The 22,132-nt window shown below is 33.5% G+C and overlaps 1 protein-coding gene across 7 annotated transcripts in view; it reads left to right on the forward strand.

The window, feature by feature from the left end:
- Aplf (aprataxin and PNKP like factor) overlaps window positions 1-22,132 on the forward strand; it is a 104,811-nt gene that overhangs the window by 61,408 nt on the left and 21,271 nt on the right. For 5 of the 7 annotated variants that reach the window (XM_010609703.3, XM_033764442.1, XM_010609704.2 and 2 more), the window contains one exon: window positions 10,531-10,656. The exons of the other annotated variants lie outside the window; for them this stretch is intronic. In XM_010609703.3, coding sequence (XP_010608005.1) covers window positions 10,531-10,656 — 126 coding nt within the window. The remainder of the gene's footprint in view (window positions 1-10,530; window positions 10,657-22,132) is intronic. 7 annotated transcript variants of the gene reach the window in all.

The raw sequence follows: 22,132 nt of genomic DNA on the forward strand, positions 1-22,132 counted from the left end.
TTTTTTTTTTTTTTTTGAGACAAGTTCTCTCTATATAGTTCAGGCTGGCTTCAAACTTGTGGCAGCAATCCTCCTGTCTCTGCCTCTCTAGTCCTGGGATTATATGTATTCACCACCATGCCTGGCTCCAAAATAAGCCTTCTCAAGCTATTGCATATTTTTAAAAATTAAAATCACAAAAATGAGACTATTTCTGAGCACTGCTTAATTAAGCTAAAAATCAGTAGAGTGAAAAAAGTCTTCAAATGTTGAGAAATAAAGCAGCCTGTTTCTAAATAATCCATCAATGAGTAGAAGCCATGTTAACATTAGAAAATGTTAATTATATTGCAAATGTAACTTAATGTAAGTTTTATAATCCACCTTAAACTAGCTTAAAGGAAAGTATATAGCCTTAAAGGCATATGTAAGAAAACAAGAAATCCTCATAACCTGTGATCCAATCTTTCACTTTAAGAATTTAGAAAAGGCATATCAAATAAAATTTTAAAAACAAGAAAAAATAAAAGGGGTAGAGAGGAAAGCGATGGCAAAAAAGACATAAATGGAGAAGCCAAAAATTGCTTATTTAAAAAGACTAACGATATGAATAATCCCCAGAAAGATAGAAAAAAAAAAGAGAGAGAAAGAAGGGAGCAGGATATAGGGACAGATTACCAGTACTGGAAACAAATAAAAAGTACATCACTAAAAATAATCCAGATATTGAAAAGATAGTGAGAAAATATTATAAAACAATCTTATGCCAGTCAATTTGAACAATTGAAAGAATTGAACAAATTCTGTGTGTGTATGTGTGTGTATGTGAGGATCCTTACCAAAATGGAAACAAGTAGAAATATAAAATCAAAATAGTCCCATATGTATTAAAAATAAATTCATAATTAAATATATATTACCACAAGGAAAAGCATGGGCCCAGATTTCATCACTCGTGAATTATATTAAGGAAGAAAAATAACTATATATGTGTGGGTGTGTGTGATATGTATATATGTATACATATGTATATATGTATATATGTGTGTATACATGTGTGTGTATATAATTTCAGAATATAGAAGATTTTCCGACTCATTTCATGAAACTAGTAAAATCCAATAAAGATATAGAGTCTAAAATTCTAAATAAAATAGTAAAGAATTGATTTTGGCTATATATTAAAAGGATACTGTAATACAACAAACATTTATTCTAAATTCAACTTATAAAAATTGATTTACCATCTTTTTTTTTTCTTTTTTAGTACTGGTAATTGAACTCAGGACCTCACACTTGCTAGGCAGGTGCTATGCCACTGAACTAAATCCCTGGCCCAATATATGTGTGTTAACTAATGTAATTTGCCATATTAATATGTTATATTAGTGTGGTAGGGATATTAGTGTATTAGTGTGTAATATTAAAGGATGCTGTAGCGTACCACAGACAGGGAGGCTTAAACAACAGAAATTTATTTTCTCACAGTACTGGAAGCCAGAAGTCCTTTATCAAGTATAGTTTCTTTTGAGATCTCTCCTTGGCTTATAGATGGCTGATCTTTCCCAGTGACATGACCTTTATTCTGTACTAACACCTCCCTCATCTTTAATGCCAGTTAGATTGATTTGGAGCCCTATTCATATGACCTCATTTAACCTTAATTATCTCTTTAAAGTTTCTGTTTCCAAACAGAGTCATTAGGGAGTAGGTCTTCACTATATGAATTTTAGAGGGATACAGTTCAATTTATTACACAGATTAAAAGAGAAAAGTCATAATCGTCTCAGTATACAAAAATCATTTCATACAATTTAATATCTCATTATGAAAAAATCCATAGTGTATAGAAAAAGAAAGACTTCTTAAGTTCAATAAAGAATATTTAGAGAAACTAAGAACTTAATGTCATACTTAATGGTGAAATGTTGAAAATTTTCCACAATGTTAGGAATTAAACTATGCCCATTATTGCTACTCTTACTTAAATTGTAATAGAGATCATAGCTAATATAATAAATCAAGAAAAACAACTAATATGTGTTGGAAAGGAAAAGATAAAACATTATTTAAGATATTATGACTGTAAAACTTGAAAACTTGAAGAAATTTCAAATTGAAAATTTGAAGAATAATCTTCAAATTCTTTGCATTAATAAATGAATTATAGCACAGCACTAGATTAATAGCAACATCCCAAAGTAATACATTTCTATAACGTTTACAGTAGTCTCAAAAACCTTAAGTATCTAGGACTAAATCTAACAAAAGATACTGGACATATATAATGATTATGGTGGGATATTAAATAAGCCTTAAATAAGTGGGGCTTATATCATGTATATACTGTATATTAGAAGATGCAATATTGTGTATATATACATTTACATAAAATTGACCAAAACAATCTTTTATCAACTTCCTTTTACTTCCTTTTAGGTGTGTTTTGTGTGTGTGTGTGTGTATCTATTGACAAGCTGACTTTACAACAGATTAGCAAAAAATGTAAAATACTGAAACAATCCTTAAGGGCAAACTTAAGAATTACACCACCACATAGCAAGCTGTATAGTATTGGTACAAGGATAAACAGTGCAAAATAAAAGAGTTCAAACCCAAACCTGCATGGCTATTTTTTTTGTCCTGGGAATTGAACTCAGGACCTCGTGCTTGCCAAGGTGGCATGCTGCTGATCTACATCCCTGGCTCTACATGGCTATTTTTTAACAAAAAATCCACTGCTGATCCAGGGGTTAGGCATTGTGAACTTTATATCAGTGGTGTTTGGTAATTTGCTATTCATATGAAAAATAATAATCTTAATTTCTGTTCCCTACCTGACACAAAAAAATAAATTTCAGATGAACCATACAACAATAGAGGTAGCAGAGGACTCTATAGGAGAGGAGATTATATTAATGGCATATGGGAAACACAGATTTCCTCAGCATGATAAAAGCTAATAATCATAATTAAGTAATCTAGTTGATCAGTTGAACTGTATTAAAATCACTATTTTAGTAAATTGAAATTAGTATTAAAAAGATTAAAAAGGTAAGTTGTAAAGTAGATGAGGATATTTGTTCTATATATATTGAAGAAGTATTATCCAAAACAATTCCCTGTCAAGAAAATGATTGACAATTCTGCATGATATAAACAAATAATTATAATCAGGTAATCCAGTTGATCAATTGAATGATATTAAAATTACTATTTTAGTTAAATTGAAATGTAAATTTAAAAGAATGAAGAGATAAGCTGTAAAATAAGATGCAATGTTTGCTCTAAATACATCAGAGGAGTTTTATCCACAATAAATAACTCACTGCCAGTAAGAAAATGATTGACAATTCTGTAAAGAAAAGAAGGATCAAAACAGGTTCCAAAATGGGCTTTTAAAGTTTTAAGGATTATGAGTCATTAGAGAAACAGATATGAAAACACAATGCTACAGAACCAGGGTTGTCAAACTTTTTAAAGGGTCATACAGTAAATATGTTTGACTTCTTTGGCTGTGTGGTCTTTGTTGCAACTGCTCAGCTTCAATGTGATAGGCCACAAGCAAGTAGATACTGACAGTATGGACAGTGAAGATGTCAACACAACCTAAATTATCCATACCAGATTCAATGCAATGCTTATCAAAATCCCAATGCTATTTTTTTTCAGAAATAGAAAAATCCATTCTAAAATTCATATAGACTCTTAAGGATTCCTGAATAGTCAACATAGTATTGAAAAACAATCTAGTTAGATGTCTCATACTTTGTGATGTCAAAACTTCTAACATAGCTACAGTGATCAGAACAGAGTTGTTCTAGCATAAAGGCAGAAATACACACTGATGGAATAACATAGAAAACCTAGAAATAAACCCTAGTATATATGGTCAAGTAATACTTAACAACGTCAAGATAATTCAAAGTGGGTAGAGAATAGGGTCTTTTCTTTCTTAAGAAATGCACTATGAATAATGGATATACACAGGAAAAAGAATAAAGTTAGACTCTTACCTTATTCATATTAGAAAATTAATTTAAGGTGAATCAGTGACCTTGTCTTACTTTTCTAGTTGCTGAGACAAAATAACCCAACACCCAAAGTTAAAGGAGGAAAGGTTTATTGTATCTCAGTTTGTAGAGGTTTCAGTTCATAATTGCTTGACTCTAAGGCAGAGTAGGCAGGGAACAAGCAGTAAGCAACAAGGAACAAACAACAAGTAACAGCAGCTTTCTTTCTGTCTCTTGTATTTTATCCAGGCTACCCACCCTTAGGGTGAGTAGCTTGTACACCCTTAATCCTAGCACAACACTTGAGTCAATCCCTTTTTGTCCCCCTTTACATTTGAACATTTTCTTCCCACTTTCCAATATCTGTTATACATATTGGTCCTTATTTGTACTTTTAGTTTTTCAATCCATGTGATATTTACACGTGTGTCTGATTTATTTCACTTGAGTATGGTTTCAGTATGCATTCATTTAGCTAGAAAGGGCTTAAGCTTATCTTTCTTCTTCTTTTTTTTTAATTGAGTTTATTGGTACAATCTAGGTATACAATACAGTTACATTCATCATTGGGATTCTGTACCTTTACATAATAGGTCTTGATTCTAATTTTTTCCCCTTGTCCCTGCCCTCCTTTCACCCCCTCCTCCCCTCCCCATTTACAAACACTTTATTTCCATTTTTTCAATTTCCCATATTTTTTTCCTCTCCCTTATTACCTTTCCCCCACCCTTCCCACTTTCACTACACCTTTAGCCCTTTACTTCCTATTTCACATTATTAATTATCTCATTAGGATCCTGTGTACTGTTATAGTTTTCGCACCAAAGAAACTATTTGGTATTTCAGTTAAAGAAATCTCTGTATGAACATTAACAATAGGGAACCCTAAAATAAAACTAAAAAGGAAAGTAAAAGAGAAAAGGCAATGATGTAACTTAAAATAATCCTTAATTCTGGAGATGAAAATTTTCCCCGAACATATTTAAATTGCTTCTTGCTCTTATAATCTTATCTTATTTTTTTCATTATTTAGAGAATACTTTATTAGTTTCTGTAATCAAACCCACGTAGATATGACCTTACATATTTAGTATGATGTGTTACCCCTGTACACATGGCACATGGAAAAAAATAAAAATAAAAATAAATTAACATTTCTAGATCAATATGGCTATCCATTTCTGTACAATGCCAATCTTTATGTCAGAGTAGTACTCCACTGTATAAAAAAACCTTACATCTTTATCCATTCATCAGCTGATGAGCATTTGGGCTGTTTCCAAGATTTAACTGTTACAAACTGTGCCACTATAAAGACATGGGTATGCATATATCCCTGTGGCATGATGCTTTTAATTCTCTTGGGAAGATGGCAGGGGCCAGGTTCATTCTTTCATACTTGGCTGTAGTCTCACGAGAACAACTTGTCAAGAATGGGAATAGCTAGGTCAAATGGAATCTCTAGTTTTAGTTTTTTTAGCAATTTCCACACTGATTTCCACAATGGTTGCACCAGTCTACATGCCCACCAAGAGTGGAGAAGGGTTCCTTTTCCCCCCACAGCCCCACCAGTGTTTGTCATTGGTTTATTTATTGTCAAGAGCTATAGTTTCTTGAGTGAGATGGAATCTCAGCATTGTTTTAATTTGCATCTCTCAAATGACCTATTATGTTGAACATTATTTCATAATTTGATGTTTCTACTTCATCTCAGAATGGGCATCCTCTCAGATGCCCATTTTTGGATTGGGTCTTTAAATTAGGGGGACCTGATTTTTTTGAGTTCTAAATATTATTATATTATTCTAGATATTAGTCCTTTTTTGAGGAACATCTGGCAATTTTTTTTCTCATAATGTGATTGTCTCTTCATTCAGTTTGGTGGGGTCTTTTGCCGTTCAAAAGCTTTTTAGTAAGCTGAGATCCCAGTTGTTGATTCTTTGTGATACTTCCTATGCAATTAGGAGTTTTATTAATAAAGTCTTTGCCTACACAAATGTCTTAATGCTTGTACCTCTTCTGTCTCCCAGCAAATTTAGTGTTTCTGTCTTAATATTTACATCTTTGATCCATTTTGATTTTACTTTAATGCTTGGTGAAAGATATGAGTCTGGTTTCAATCTTTGGCATGGGGAAAACCAGTTTTTACAGGACCATTTAATGAATGAATGAATTAATTAATTTTTGGTACTGGGCATTGAACTTGGGTCCTTGCGCTTGCAAGGCAGGCAACTGACCCACTGAGCTAAATCCCCAGTGAAATATTTATTTCATGTTTCTCTCTCTCTCTTTTTTTATTTTTTATTTTTTATTTTTTGCAGGTACCAGGGATTGAACTCAGGACCTTGTGCTTACGAGGCAGGTGGCAATCCAGGACCATTTATTAAATAGGCTGTCTTTCTTCCTGTGACTCCTTTGTCAAAGATAAGGTGGCTGAGTATGTTTGGAGTTGTTTCTGCATCTCTATCTGTGCCACTGATCCTTGGGTCTTTTTTTTTTTTTTCTAATACCTTGCTGGTTTTTTTAAATCACAGTAGCTCTGTAGTATAGTTTCAAGTCACAAATTGTGATGCCCCCTGCCTTGCCTTTGTTGCCCAGGATTGCTTTTCCTAATCTAGGTCTCTCCTGGTTCCAAATGAATTTTAGAATTATTTTCTCTAATTCTGTGAGATATGTTACTGCTATTTTGTTCACGATTGCATTACATCTGTGTAACGATTTTGGAAATATGGCCATTTTCACTATATTGGTTCTTCCTACCCAAGAACAAGGGATAACTATCCATCTTCTGACCCTCTCTTTGATCTCCATTTTCAGAGTATTGTAGTTTTCAATGTAAAGGTCTTTTGCTTCCTTCATTAGATTGACTTCTAGATGTTCTATTTTTTGGAGGGGGATACTATTGTGAAAGATGTTGTTTCCTTAATTTTTCTCTCAGTGAGTTTTTTTGTGTACAGGAAGGTTGTTGATTTTTTTGAGTGTTCACTTTGTATCCGGCTATACTACTGAATTTGGTTATTAAATTAAGAAGTTTTTTGGACTGGAGATCTAGCTTAGTGGTTCCAGTGCCTGCTTTGTAAGTGCAAGGACCTGAGTTCGATTTCCGGTACCAAAAAAAAAAAAAAAAGTCTTTTGGTGAAGTTTTTGGAGTCTTCTATGTAAAGTATCATGTCATCTGCAAATAATTTAACTTCTTCCTTTCCTATCCTTATTCCTTTTATTTCCTTCTCCTGTCTAATTGCTCTGGCTAATGTTTCCAGAGCTATATTGAATGAGAGTGGTGACAGTGGACATTTTTGTCTTGTTCCTGATTTTAGAGTGAAAGCTTTCAGTTTTTTTCCATTTAGTATGATGTTGGCTATTGGTTTGTCATAGGTTTCTTTTGTCAGATTGAGATAAAGACTATCATCTATTTCAATTTTCATGAATGGGTGTTGGACTTTGTCAGATGCTTTTTCTTCATTTATTGAGATTATCATGTGGTTTTTGTCCTTGCCTCTGTTAATTTATTGTATTACATTTATTGATTAGTGTATGTTGGAGCATCACTGCATCCCTGGGATGAATCCTGCTTGGTTGTGGTGTGTAATCATGAAGATTTGCTGCATTCTGCTTGCTAGTATCTTACTGAGGACTTTTTCATCAGTGTTCATTGGGGAGATTGGCCTGTAGGTCTCTTTTTGGTTGGATCCGTCTATGGTTTTGGTTTCAGGGTATGTTTGCTTCCAGGAATGAATTTCGGAATATTACTTCCCTTTTAATTTCATTGAAGGGTTTTAAAAGTAATGCACTAGGTCTTCTCTAAAATTCTTGGAGAATTCAGCTGTGAATCTGTCAGGACTTGGGCTTTTCTTTGTTGGTAGGTTTTTAATTACATCTTCAATTTCATTGACTGATATTGGTTTATTTAGAACTTTTGTATCTTCTTGATTGAGCTTTAGTAATTCATATGTATCTAGGAATCTGTCCAATTCTTTTGTGTTTTCCATCTTATTAGAATACAGGTTCTCGAAGTAGGTATTGATGATCTGGATTTCTGTAGAATCTGTTGTGATTTCACCCTTTTCATTTTTAACTGCATGGATTTTTCCTTCCTTTTTTTCTTGACAAGATTGGCCAATAATTTGTCAATTTAGTCTTTCAGAGAGCCAACTCATTAATCCATTGATTCTTTGTACTGTTTTCTTAGTCTCCATTGCATTAATTTCTGCTCTGATAATTTCCTCCTGTTTATGAGCTTTGGGCCTGACTTGCTCTTCTTTTTCTATAAGCTTGAGGTTCAACATTAGGTTGTTTATTTGATCTTGCTTTGTTTTTCTGATATGAGAATTTACCACTATAAATTTCCCTTGTAGGACTGGTTTCATTGCATCCCATAAGTTTCAGTGTGTTGTATTGACATTATTGTTTAATTGTAGACACTAATTCCTTCTTTAATTTCATTTATGACTCATTGGTTGTTCAGGAGAGTGTTATTTAATTTTTATGTGTTTATAAAGTTTTTGTGGTGTCTTTTGCCATTGATTTCCAATTTCATTGCACTATGGTATGATAATTTGGATGGGATAGTTTCAATTCCTTTCCATTTACTTAAGCACATTCTATGAACTAGTATTTGGTCTATTTTGGAGAACAACCTATGTGCAGCTGAGAAGAAAGTATTTTCTGATGTTGTGGGGTGGAACACTCAAGTCCAGTTTTTCAAAAGTTTGGTTCCGTTCTGCTATTTCTTTGTTGATTTTTTGCTACTTGATCTGTCTATCTGTGACAGTGGAGTATTGAGGTTTCCCATTACAATTGTATTAGTGTTTATTTGATTCTTATGTCCATTAATATTTGTTTGATATAACTGGGTGTGTTGGTACTTGGTATATATATATTTATATATATATTCATTTATATATTATATATATTTATTATTGTTATCTCTTCTGTTGGATTGCTTCCTTTATAAGGATGTAGTGACCTTTGTCTCTCTTAATCAGTCTTGGTTTGAAATCCTCTTTGCAAATAAAATAGCTATCCTTGCTTTTTTTTTGGCTTCCTGTCACATGGAGTATTGTTTTCCATCCTTTGACTTTCAACCTATGAATTCCTTTTTAATGTGGTTTTTGTTTGCAATATATTGTAGCTCTTTGATCCATTCTGCCATCTGTTTCTTTTGATTGGTTAATTCAGACTGGACTAGTGGATGGATGAGTCCCAGCAAGCCTACAGATTTTATTCCATTGAAGTTCAGGCTGGTTTCTGACTGTAAGACTGAAACCTGATTTTTTTCAGCCTGCAGCACTCTGTGTGCCTCCTGCCAGTTTGAACTCGGTTCTGCCTCTCTCTGATGCTGGGAGCTAGAAAGAGCCAGAGTTTCTTGGAGTTCTGAGCTTAGTTGACCTCTCTCTAAGATGGCTACCAGCCAGTCACACTTTCTTAGGAGAGATCTGAACCCAAATAACTCACTTGCTACTTCAGTCAACTGCATCCAGTGCTTCATTCCACTGGTGCATTTCTTCACGAAGCCTCTGGTGTCACCAGTAGTCACTGTGTTTCTGCAGGTTTGAGCTGCCCTTCCCATAAAGTGAGTCAGTGCTCAGGGAGAAAGCACCACTTGTCACCTCCTACTTCATTGAAGTCTCTCTGCTCTCCCTGTGGTCTTCAGTTCTCACTTCAGACCTCTGCTGAGTCCTGGGGACCCACTTCCTTCCTTCTCTTCCTTACATTGCTACTTTCCAAGGTCTGGGCACCAAATTCTGGAGAGGATTTCACTACTGTTCACCACTCCGCCATCTTCTTTTGGAAGTTTTCCTGATTTCAGTCCTGTTCTTTATCTTATGGCCTTTACTTGTGATTGTTCCAGGCTGTTTCACAATCACCTCTATGTTCCCATGGGTAGGTCTTAGTGTTCTTACTCTTAGGGATAGCTTCTTAGGCAGAAACTTTGTGGCAATGAATAATTGGTAACAATATCTGTGGGTTAAAGTTTGCCTGATGATTACCAACTTGAGAGCTCTGATAGCTTCCGTTCCTGAGTCCAGAACCCTTTGCTCTTGCTTTCAATCTCAATTCAGGGTACTAAAAGAATCACAAAGTACTAGTAATATGCAGTGCTCCTTGTCCCCAAACATGGATAGAGGTTTTGAAGCCTCCTGTGGCTCTGCAAGGGTAGAATGACCCACCCTGTCTGTTTACCCATCCAGCTCTTCCTTGTCAGATGCCCAGCTCTGCAGCAATTGCTCTGGATACTCCGGTTATTGCAAAGCAGCCCCTGTGGGTTCCCAGGCCAGCGCCAGGACATCTAGAGGAGGAAGGTGCTGGTGGCATGGACTGGCAATGAGGACTGGTGGTTTCTGCTACCACGGGTGGGGGAAGGGCATCAGTTTTATATCATCAACATGACATAGAGATGTCCTCTGTGTTTGTTTCAGTTAGCAAGTTCGTTCATGTTCTGTAATAATCAGATGTATATTTTTTGTTTTGTGCTATATCCACTAAAAATCTAGTCTATCCTATTTATTTCCCGACAATATATTTGTCACCCTTATAGGAAGAATCCTGTCCATTTTCAACACTTTAGCCATCCTGGTGACAATGATTATGGAGGTATGCACGTCACGGGTCAAGATGAGACTGATGACCGGCCTGAATGTCCCTACGGGGCATCTTGTTATAGGTATGGAAACTGAAATACTTGGCTGTACCATCTTCCCTAAGCTGTCTTATTTATCCAAGACCAAGTATGATCCACTTCTCACCTCAAATCTTTAGTTTTTAAACTTTCACATATTGAAAATTTGTTCTTTGTTAATAGGTAGGATTATGGTTCTTTATATAATTCTAAATTTTTGAAGTTATTAATCCTATAGGTACTCATCATTTTTCTTCATTTCTAACTTCCTAAAGTGCAAATCAGATTATTTCAAAGCTTCTGATGCTACCCCAACATATACTCTATTGAGATAACCAGGTATGATGTGTAAATCCGTTCAGATGTTATTGCCTGTCTTCCCCCACTTTCTCTTTTCCTACTGCTCCAACATTTTATAACACTGTTATAAAAGAAGAGTAAGAATACCTCTCCTCGTGCTTCCATAGCATATCGGCTTCCTCTGTATCATACACAAAGTAGAATTCATTTCTTGAAATTGTATTTATTTCTTTACCAGAATATCTGCCCCTCCAGGAAACAAGTATCTTGAAAGCAAGAATGTCTATCCTTGGTATCTTGCAATTTTGTTTAATGAATGAATGAAATTGAATGGAAACAAACTAAGAAAGAAAAATGTTGTGATTCCATTTTAGGAAATATTAAGGCCAGATAGCAAGTATTCTTTTTAGGTAATTTTGAATGTAGGTTACTGAACCTACTGACTGTCCTGAAGTCCTTGGTATTTCAAAGGTTGTGGTTTTCAGTAAGATAGCAAAATAATCTTATGAGACTGGAAAGAAAAATTAAAAGGCTTATCCCTTATCATTTTAAAAATAAGTATTCCATTCCATAAAAAAGAAGATTCTGCAAATAATAAGAGGATATTGTGATCAACTTTTTTAGTAAATTTGAAAATTTAGAAAAATACAGAAATTCCTAGAAAAATACAAATATAAGAAACATAAAAATAGAAAATGAAAAAAATCATGTAACATTAGAGAAACTTAATAATTAAAACCTTCTGAAGAAATTATAGATCTATTTGATTTTACTGGCAAATTCTACCAAATATGTAAAGAAACTCAAGCTTTCCATGAACTATTCCAAAGAAGACAAAAGAGAGTATATTTCCCACCTTGTATTATGAGTTGATACCAGAATCTAGCAAGAATAACACAAGGATGAAAAATTACAGAACAAGCTTACTTCTGAATATAATTATAAGTATCCTGAGGAAAGACTAAGTGTGAATCAAGCAACAAGTAAAAAGGAAAATATAATATGACTAAAGGAGTTTATCTTAGGAATGCATGCTTTATTTAATTTTAAAATCATTAAGTTATGTCATTAGAATAAATATAGAAGTTATGTAGCCAATAGTTGGGGCTGCAAAACCCCCAACAAAAGTCAGCACTAATTTATGATAAAAATTTACTACAAAATAGGATTGGAAGAGAATATAAAAGGTACCTACAAGAAACTTCTAGCAAATACAATACTAAAAAAAAAATTAAAATTTCCTTTCTGAAATAAAAAATGGAACAATAATGCATTTTATTACTAGTAATTCAGTTTGTTAATGAAATGGAGATTCAAAGCAGTGTAGTAAGACAAGAAAAGGAAAATAAAGATTGAAAAGTGAGAAATACAAAAAGTGATCACAAATGGCATTATACATAAGAAATACAAAATACATAAGAAATACAAAATAGCCTACTGATGAGTTATAAATATTAATAAATGCTTAGCAAGGTTTCTTGATACAAAAATCAATATACAAAATGTATTTCTATATACCAATGCCAACCAGTTAGAAAATAAAAATTTGTAAAGATAATATAACATCATCACAAGTATCAGGTTCTTTTTTTTTTTTTGTAACAGGACAAGTATCAAATTCTGAGGAATAAATATAATACAAAGCATGAAAACCTTTCTGGAAAAAACATATAGAAAAAAAATTTCTGAAATCTCTAAGTAATTAAAAAGATGGAAATGTTCACAGTTCAACAAGTCAGTATTGTTAAATTGTCAGTTTTCCTCAAATTTATGTGTGCGCAAACCATTTGGAATCATAGTACCTTTTGTGTAGAAATTTAGAATGATTCTAAAATTTATATGGATATGCAGGAGACAGAAATAGTCATTGTTACCTTAAATAATGAAGAACAAGTGGCAGGACTTGTTATACCTCATCGTAATTAAGATGGACACAAAGACAAGGTGATGACTAGAACCAAATAGATCCAGAAACAGACAAAACAATGCAGCTGTAAAGATAAATAAATAGGGGTGGTTTCATGGATCCCAAAGCAGGGATTATTTCCTAAACAAGATGGATAATGAAGTAATTAAAATGGAAACTCAATTATTTGACTGTATCAAAATGAGGATATTTTTAATCTATCAGTAGACAATATTAAGAGAGTGAAAAGTGAGACTGATATTTGCAACTCATATTTCTGACAGCAGAATATGTATATCCAGGCACATGAAAAGATGTTTCAAATTGTCATTGCTCTTTGGTTAGTGACATGAACAAGCTTTTTCTCCTAAAGGAAATCCAAATGGTGAACAAACATGTGAAAAAATATACAATATTATTAGTAATCAGGGAAGTCACACACACACACACACACACTCACTCACACTCAATCTACCATGGATACCTTTCTTTTTTCTCATTTGTTCCTTTAACGAGATACCTTCCTTTTACAAGAAGGGTCTTTGCCCCTGAAACAACATGGATGGGAGGTTTCATATGATGGGCTTTTGAAACTTTAAATCCAGACCTTTAGCTTCTCACATATCCTAAGAGCTCAACAAATATTTCTTAGGAAAAATACGTTTTGTGTATGGGAGTCCTTTAGTTTCCAAACTGCCATGAAAATTCCACTGAGAGCATGAAAACCTTTACTAGTTTCTCTGTCTTCAAATGTAGTCTTTTTGGGCTCAAATGCCATCCTTAACCCATACCAAAAATTGACAACTGCCTTTAGGAAAGAAAACAGGTAGTGATTACCAACTCTCATAGGTAGGGATTTTTTATTTCTGGAATGTAGGTAACCTGAAATCCTCATTGCTTCTGTCATATAAATAATTTTTACAGTATGACGGGGGTTTTCCTAGTTAAAAGAAGAATATTGTTTCACAAAGTTGCCCTACATCCTTTCCAGGACCAAAATATATAAGCCTGTCCTTGAATTGAGTGAAAACAAAATACAAAGACTTGCTAAGAATAAATCCACCAAAATTTTCTATCTCTAAGGGATCAATCTCTTTAAAAGACACCAGAACAAGGAGAAGTCAAGAAAAATTACTCCCAGGCCAGCAGCCTTCATGTCCTAGGCAAACCATAATACCTATATCCTGTATCTAACTGTACATGTATGTGTGTGTGTGTGTGTGTGTGTGTGTGTGTGTGTGTATGTGTGTATGGATAGGTGTGGCATTTAAAAAAATTTTTGAGCTACTTTGCAGCCTATTTCTAGTTGCAGGTAAAAATTTAAGATTATTTTCTTTCACTTATTTTAATTGTGATATCCAGAGAGACTTATGATTGAGCTGCAAAATGGTTTTTTTTCCAAATAAAAAATTCCTTCACAAAATAAAGTTAAGAATTATTCTCAGTAAAACTATTTTTCTTTCAAATGAAATGCTGTGTTCATTTTTTACTTTTTGCTTCCCAGTCTTAGATTTGTGCACTTGAATATGCGCAAGTCAGTTTCTCTTTCTGATGTATCTAGATGATTTCAGATGTTGTCTACATTGTTAAATAATAGTCTACATACCACCTTATTAGGTTTATAGGGTATTTTATTGTGTTTCCAAGTATTGTCATGCATATAGAGCATATAGAGTAAATGTATAAATATAAAATTGTAAATGTATGGGTATGTTTCATTTTCAGCCATTCCATCTCACTAGTAAAACTGGGAAAAATAAATATTGATCACATATAAAAGTGCATATTATAGTAAAAATGCAGATTTCCACAGCTCTTTTAATGTAGAATACTTTTTTTAAAAAGGATATAGTTATTAAATTTTATGTTTTTCTAGACTTACAGATATTTGTTAACATTTTCCTGACTTGTTATACTTTTTTAATCTAAGAAAATTAAATTCTACTTGGAAAAAATTGTAAGTTAAAAGCACTAATAGGTGGTGTCATCTGAAGTATTTTTCTCACTCAACTACTTTATTTTTCTTCTGCTATAAACTTCTGTTTGGCAGAAGGCCCACTCAGTTTAATGGCTTTCATTAGTTTGCACTTGTCTGAATTAGAACATTAGATACATAATGTCTGACATGACCCAGTGATCGCTGTTCCTGCCTCTGCCTCATTCACTTTCTTTGATGAATAACAGGGCTTTGTGCAGTGTTACTGATTCATGCTTTCTAAATTAAGCACCAAATTTAGAATACGTACAAATGAAAGTGAATGGAATCTGTGCTTAATCAACTTATCATAAGGATGTAAAGTTAAACTTGTGTACTTTATCTCAAATGTATGAAATTTGAGGTAGTCATGTGTCATGCAGATGAAAATGTTGATGCCTTGATGCCTTTCAGAAGCCAATGCCCTTTTGTAAATTATAATGTCTTCTAAGAGGGATAACATAGGAGGCATATCAGTTACCAGTTATAAGTGCTATTGATGTAGTGCTGATCTGCAACATGGCCTGCTTATTTTGAAAGAACACAATGTTTTGCTGCAAGCCTAATTAAAAATTTTAAAAAATATATATTTGATAGTAAATTCATTTTTTTGCTGATCTAGGTTTATAGCTATGATATAAAATTTTTTTACTGTTTATTTTTGAAAAGTGTTTTAAGTTAATGTAGTATATTATCTTAACTGATCATATAGATACTCACTTTACAGATAATGCTTTCTAAAAGCCACGGATTAAAAAAAAGAACATGTATATTTAGTGCACATCTAGATCATAATATTAAGGAAAAATAATAGATCTTTATAATGTGACTTTAGTTGTCAGGTAGTCAAGATGTCCCAAATTAGTCATATAAGGCTGTTGTGGTTTGGGTGCCTACTAGAATTCACGTGTTGGAGACTTAATTCTCTAAGTCATATGTTAGTGGTATTTGGAAGTGGGATCTTTGGGGGAGTAATTAGGCTTAGATCATCAGGTTGAGACCTCTATGATGGTGTTAATATTCTTATAAGAAGAAGAAGAGAAATTTCCATCACCATTTTAGACTTTCTAGCCTTCAAAACTATTATTTACATAAATCTCTTTTCTTTATAAATCACCAAGTGTGTGATATTCAGTAATAGCAAGACAAAGTAGACTATGACAGAGGTTATTAATTACTTTATAGTTAAGAGTAATCAGTGGTGGTTGGTAACATCTAGGCCATTTTTTATAGGTTCTATATACAGAGGAAGTAACTTCAATATTTGCCATGCTTATAGTTGTTTACTTATGTGTAATAATATTAACCATTTGCTACACAGTTTTATGTAAGATTTAGCTGTAATTTTTTAAAACTTCACTCAGAAATAGTAATAGCAACAACTATATTCCTGTACCCTTGAAAAATATACTGGAATGTCTTCTATATTTTGTTTTCTTGTTTATTTAAATATACCTTCATTTTCATGATAATAAATTTGGTTTTTGTTATATTTAGCATTATACATATATAAAAGTTTTGAGAGTTTTTAAGACACATAGTAAATTAAGGTGATTTTCAGTTAAAATTTAAATTTAAAAAATGTAATAGTTGTTAATTTTTAAAAATTAATTTTATTAGTACATGTTTGTAGTCCATAAAGTTTACATTTATCTTTGGAAGTAGGTATATGTACATAACATATCTTGATTATTTTTTAAATCCCCTTCTCTTCCCTACTTCCCTCCCTCCATCTCTAAATCCCCTTTCCCCAGTTTCATTATGATTGTATAATCATTTTTATTTCATGTTTATGGCATACAGTGTTTATATTCACTGAGGATATTTGGTACATGTACACAACAAATCTTAATATCTTTACTTCCCTTCTCCTCCTCCCCATACCCTTGGTCTCCTGGACCCCTTCCCATTTGCAAAAGATCTGTCTCCCTTGTTTCCATCAGTTCTTTATTTTTATCTTTATTTTTACTTTGCCTTATTCAATTGAGAAATAGCGTATGATATTTAAGCTTGTGTGTCTGATTTATTTCATTTAACATTGTATTTTCCAGGTGTATCCATTTTCCTACAAATGCATCAAATGTTACAGCAGATAGTATTCCATTATGTATCGATACCACATTTTTTTTACCCATTCATCTATTAATGGCCATGCGGGTTGTTTCCAGGATTTAGCTATTATGATTGTGCTGCTATACACATTGGTGTGTCACTGTAATATGATATCTGACTCTTTTGAAAAGATACCTATAAGGGGAATAGCTCTGTCAAATGGAACTTTTTTTTCTTTCATTGAGTTTAGTGGTACTTTTTAGATATACAGTACAGTTACATTCATTATTGGAATCTTGTACCTTTACATGATATATCTTGGTTCTTATTTTTTTCCCCATACCCCTGCCCTCCCTTTACCCACTTCACCCTTCCCTATTTACAAAGACTTTGTTTCAATTTTCTCCTATTTTTTCTTTTTCCTTCCTTCATTTTCAAAAGGAATTTCTAATTTTAGTTCTTTGAGAAATCTCCATATTGGTTTCTATAATGTTATACCAGTTCACATTCCTACCAACAATGTAGTAGGATTCTTTCTTCACTATAGACACGCCAGCATTTTTGATTTATTGATGTTTGCCATTCTTTCTTGTGTAAGATGAAATCTTAGTATTATTTTCACTTGCATTTTTCCATGGCCAGAGATGATCTACATTTTTTTCATATATTTGTTGGTCACTTGTAATTTTTCTGAGAAGCGTTTGTTTATGTCACTTGCCAGCTTTTTGATTGAGTCTTTTATTTCAGGTAGTCCAGTATTTTTTAGTTTTTTTATATATTCTAGATATTAGTCCTGTGTCTGAGAAATAACTGACAAAATTTTTTTCTGATTTTTTAATTGTCTCTTCATTCTACTGATTGTTTCCTTTGCTTATAGAAATGTTTTAATTAATTAATAACCCGATTTGTTGATTCTTGCTGTATTTTTTGTGCAAGTGGAGTTCTGTTCACAAAGTCCTTGCCTACACCTATGATTTAGAGTATTTTACCTATTTTATCTTCTAGTAGATTCTGTTTTAATATTTAGATCTTTGGTCCATTTTGATTTTGGGTCAATGCCTGTTAAACAATACAAGTCCAGGGCTGGGAATTTAGCTCAGTGATGCTGCTTTCTGCTTCACAAGCACAAGGTCTGGGGCTCGATCTCTAGTACCCACCCCCAAAAAGAGATATGAATCCAGCTCTAAAATTAGGAATAACACAAACATGCCCACTATTGCCACTTCTGTTCAACATGATACTTAAAACATTGACTAGAGCAATCAGTCAAGAAAAAGAAATAAAAGAGATACATATAGAAAAAGAAAGTCAAATTATCATTATTTGAAAATGATATCATAATCTAAATAGAAGACCCAAAGAATTCTACCCCAAAACTCTTAGAATTAATAACCAGTTTCAGCAATGTAGCAGGATACAAAATCAACACAAAAATCAGTAGCATTCATAAATGCCAATAATTAACTCAATGAGGAAAAATTAGGAAAATAGTACCATTCACAGTAGCATTCAGAAAAATTAAATACCTAGTAATTAACCTAACCTAGAAAGTGAAAGACCTCTACAAAGAAAACTATAGTCCTCTGAAAAAGGAGATTGAAGAGGACATGAGAAAATGGAATGGTATCCCCTGTTCCTGAATAGGCAGACCAACATTGTCAAAACAGCCATACTCCTAAAATTGATATATAGACTCAATCCCAGTCAAAATACCAATAGTAGTCTTCAAAGAACTACAGAAAACAATCCTAAAATTCATATGGAATCAGAAGAGACCCAGAACAGCAAAAGTTATCCTGGACAACATGAGCAAAGGAGGAGGTACCACAATACCTGACTTTGAATTATGCTACAAAGCAAGAGTGACAAAAACAGCCTGGTACAGGCACAAAAACATACATGTGGATCACTAGAACAGAATAGAGGATACAGAAACATACCAGACACGTTCAACTATTTAATGTTAGACAAAGGGTCTAAAACATATGTTATAGGAAAGATATCCTATTCAGCAAATGGTGCTTGGAAAATTGACTATGTACACGCAGCAGATTGAATACTTTCTATTATTTCATGCTGGTTTACTGCTTCATTACTTAATAAAGACTATATTAATTCTCCTTTTTCTACTAAATTTGAGACCTTAATTTGGTAATATTGGATTTGAGATTTTGCCTCAGGTTTAAAATAAATGTTTCTTTTAAAAATGCAAGATGCATTATTTTTTTTTTTTATTGAGTTTATTGGTACATTTAGGGATACAGTACAGTTACATTCATTGTTGGGATCATGTACCTTTACATGGCAAGTCTTGATTCTCATTTTTTTCCCCTTACCTCTGCCCTCCCTTCACCCCCTCCTCCCCTCCCCATCTACAAACACTTTATTTTCATCTTTTCGTTCTCTCACATTTTTTTCTTTTCCCTTTTTGTTCTTCCCCTACGTATCACACCTTCCCTACACCTTTAGCTCCTTTCCTCCCATTTCTAAATGTCAGTAATCTTATTAGAATCTTATGCATTGTTGCAGAATATTCACACCAGGGAAACTATTTGGTATTTACACATGTGGGACTTATTTATTTCACTTAGGAGTATATCTTCAATATGTATCCATTTTCCTATGAATGAATCTATTCTCTCGCTCTTTATGGCTGAGTAATATTCCATTTTATAGAAAAACCACAACTTCTTTATCCAGTTTCCAACGGATGGGCAAATAGGTTGTTTCCAAGATTTAGCTATTACAAACTGTGCCGCTATAAACATGGGTGCACATACTTCTCTGTGATATGATTCTTTTAGTTCTCTTGGAAAGATACCCAACAGAGGGATGGCTGGGTCAAATGGAACCTCCAGTCCAAGCTCTTTGAGGTATCTCCATATTGATTTCCATAGTGGTTGCACTAGTCTGCACTCCCACCAACAATGGAGGAGGGTTCCTTTCTCCCCACAACCCCGCCAACATTTGTTATTGTGTGATTTCTTGATAGCAGCCATTCTTTGTGGGGTGAGGTGGAATCTCAGTGTTGTTTTCATCTGCATCTCTCGAATGACCAGTGATGTGGAACATTTTTTCATATATTTTCTTGCTGCTTTCACTTCTTTGTATGAGAAATGTCTGTTCATTTCGGATGCCCATTTTTGGATCGGGTCTTTATATTTGGGGGGACTGATTGTTTTGAGTTCTTTATATATCCTTGATAATAGTCCTTTGTCTGAGGTACAGCTGGTAAAAATTTTTTCCCACATTGTAGATTGTCTCTTAGTTCTGCTAATGGTTTCTTTTGAAGTACAGAAGCTTTTTAGTAAGATGAGATCCCAGTTGTTGATTCTTTCTGCTAGTTCCCGTGCTACTGAGGATTTGTTCATAAAGTCTTTTCCTATACCAATGTCTTCCAGAGTTCTGCCTAACTTACTTTCCAGCAAGTTTAATGTTTCTGTTTTAATATTTAGATCTTTAATCCATTTGGATTTTAATTTAGTGCATGGCGAAAGATAAGGGTCTAATTTTAATCTGTGACAGGTTGATATCCAGTTTTTCCAACACCATTTATTAAAGAGGCTATCTTTCCTCCACTGAGGATGGTGAGCTCCTTTGTCGAAGATGAGGTAGCTGAGTACATCTGCATTTGTTTTTGTGTCTTCCAGTCTGTTCCATTGATCCTCAGGCCTATTTCTTTGCCAGTACCATGCTGATTTTATCACAGTGGCTTTGTAGTATAGTTTCAAATTGGGAATTGTTACACCTGGTGCCATGTGACTGTTGCCTATAATGGCTTTTGCTATTCTAGGTCTCTTGTGGTTCCAAATGAATTTTTGGATTCTTTTTTCTAGTTCTGTGAAATATAGTGTTGGAATTTCAATTGGCATTGCATTGAATGTATATAGCAGTTTCGGTAGTATGGCCATTTTCACTATGTTGATTCTTCCTACCCAGGAGCAGGGGATATCTTTCCATTTTTTTATATCCTCTTCGATTTCTTTTTTCAGAGTGCTGTAGTTTTCAGTGTAGAGATCTTTTGTTTCTTTTGTTAGATTGATTCCTAGATACTTCATTTTTTTGGATGCTATTGTAAAAGGAATTTTTTCCCTTATTTCTCTTTCTGTCTGTCTGTTATTTGTGTATAGAAAGGCTATTGATTTTTGGGTATTCACCTTGTATCCAGATACTTTACTGAATCTGTCAATTAAGTCTAGAAGTTTTTTGGTGGAGTTTTTTGGATCTTCAATGTAGAGTATCATATCATCAGCAAATAATGATAGTTTAACTTCTTCCTTTCCTATCTTTATTGCTTTAATTTCTTTCTCTTGTCTAATTGCTGTGGCTAATGTTTCCAGAACTATATTGAAGAGAAGTGGCGATAGTGGGCATCCTTGTCTTGTTCCTGATTTTAACATGAAGGTTTTCAGTTTTTGGCCATTCAATATGATGTTGGCTGATGGTTTTTCATAAATAGCCTTTATTAAATTGAGGTATAGACCATCTATTCCAATTTTTTGCAGGGTTTTTATCATGAATGGGTGTTGAATTTTATCAAATGCTTTTTCTGCATCTATTGAGAGGATCATATGGTTTTTGTCCTTGACTTTGTTAATATAATGTATTACATTCACTGACTTTCGTATGTTGAACCACCCTTGCATCTCTGGAATAAATCCGACTTGGTCATGATGGATGATCTTCTTAATAATCCTCTGTATTCTGTTTGCTAGTATCTTATTAAGGATTTTTGCATCTATATTCATTAAGGAGATTGGTCTGTAGTTCTCCTTTTTGGTTGTATCTTTCTCTGGTTTGGGAATCAGAGTGATACTTGCTTCCAGGAATGAATTTGGAAGTATAGCTTCTCTTTCAATTTCATTGAAAAGTTTGAAGAGTAATGGTAGTAGTTCTTCTCTAAATGTCTTGTAAAATTCAGCAGTGAATCCATCAGGGCCTGGGCTTTTCTTTGTTGGTAAGTTTTTAATTACATTTTCAATTTCACTGATTGTGATTGGGGTGTTTAAAATGTTTTTATCTTCTTCGTTCAACTTTGGTAATTCATAAGTATCTAGAAATCTGTCCATTTCTTCTGTGTTTTCCATTTTATTAGAGTACAGGTTCTCAAAGTAGGTGTTCATGATCCTCTGGATTTCTTTCGGATCTGTTGTGACTTCGCCTTTTTCATTCCTAATTGCATGGATCTGAGCCTTTTCTTTCCTTTTTTTGATAAGATTAGCTAAGGGTTTGTCAATTTTATTTATTCTTTCAAAAAACCAGCTCTTTGTTTCATTTATTTTTTGTAT

This window comes from Fukomys damarensis, unplaced genomic scaffold (assembly GCF_012274545.1).
Source record: "Fukomys damarensis isolate Sample0158 unplaced genomic scaffold, DMR_v1.0_HiC HiC_scaffold_2, whole genome shotgun sequence".
In the NCBI taxonomy this organism is placed as follows: domain Eukaryota; kingdom Metazoa; phylum Chordata; class Mammalia; order Rodentia; family Bathyergidae; genus Fukomys; species Fukomys damarensis.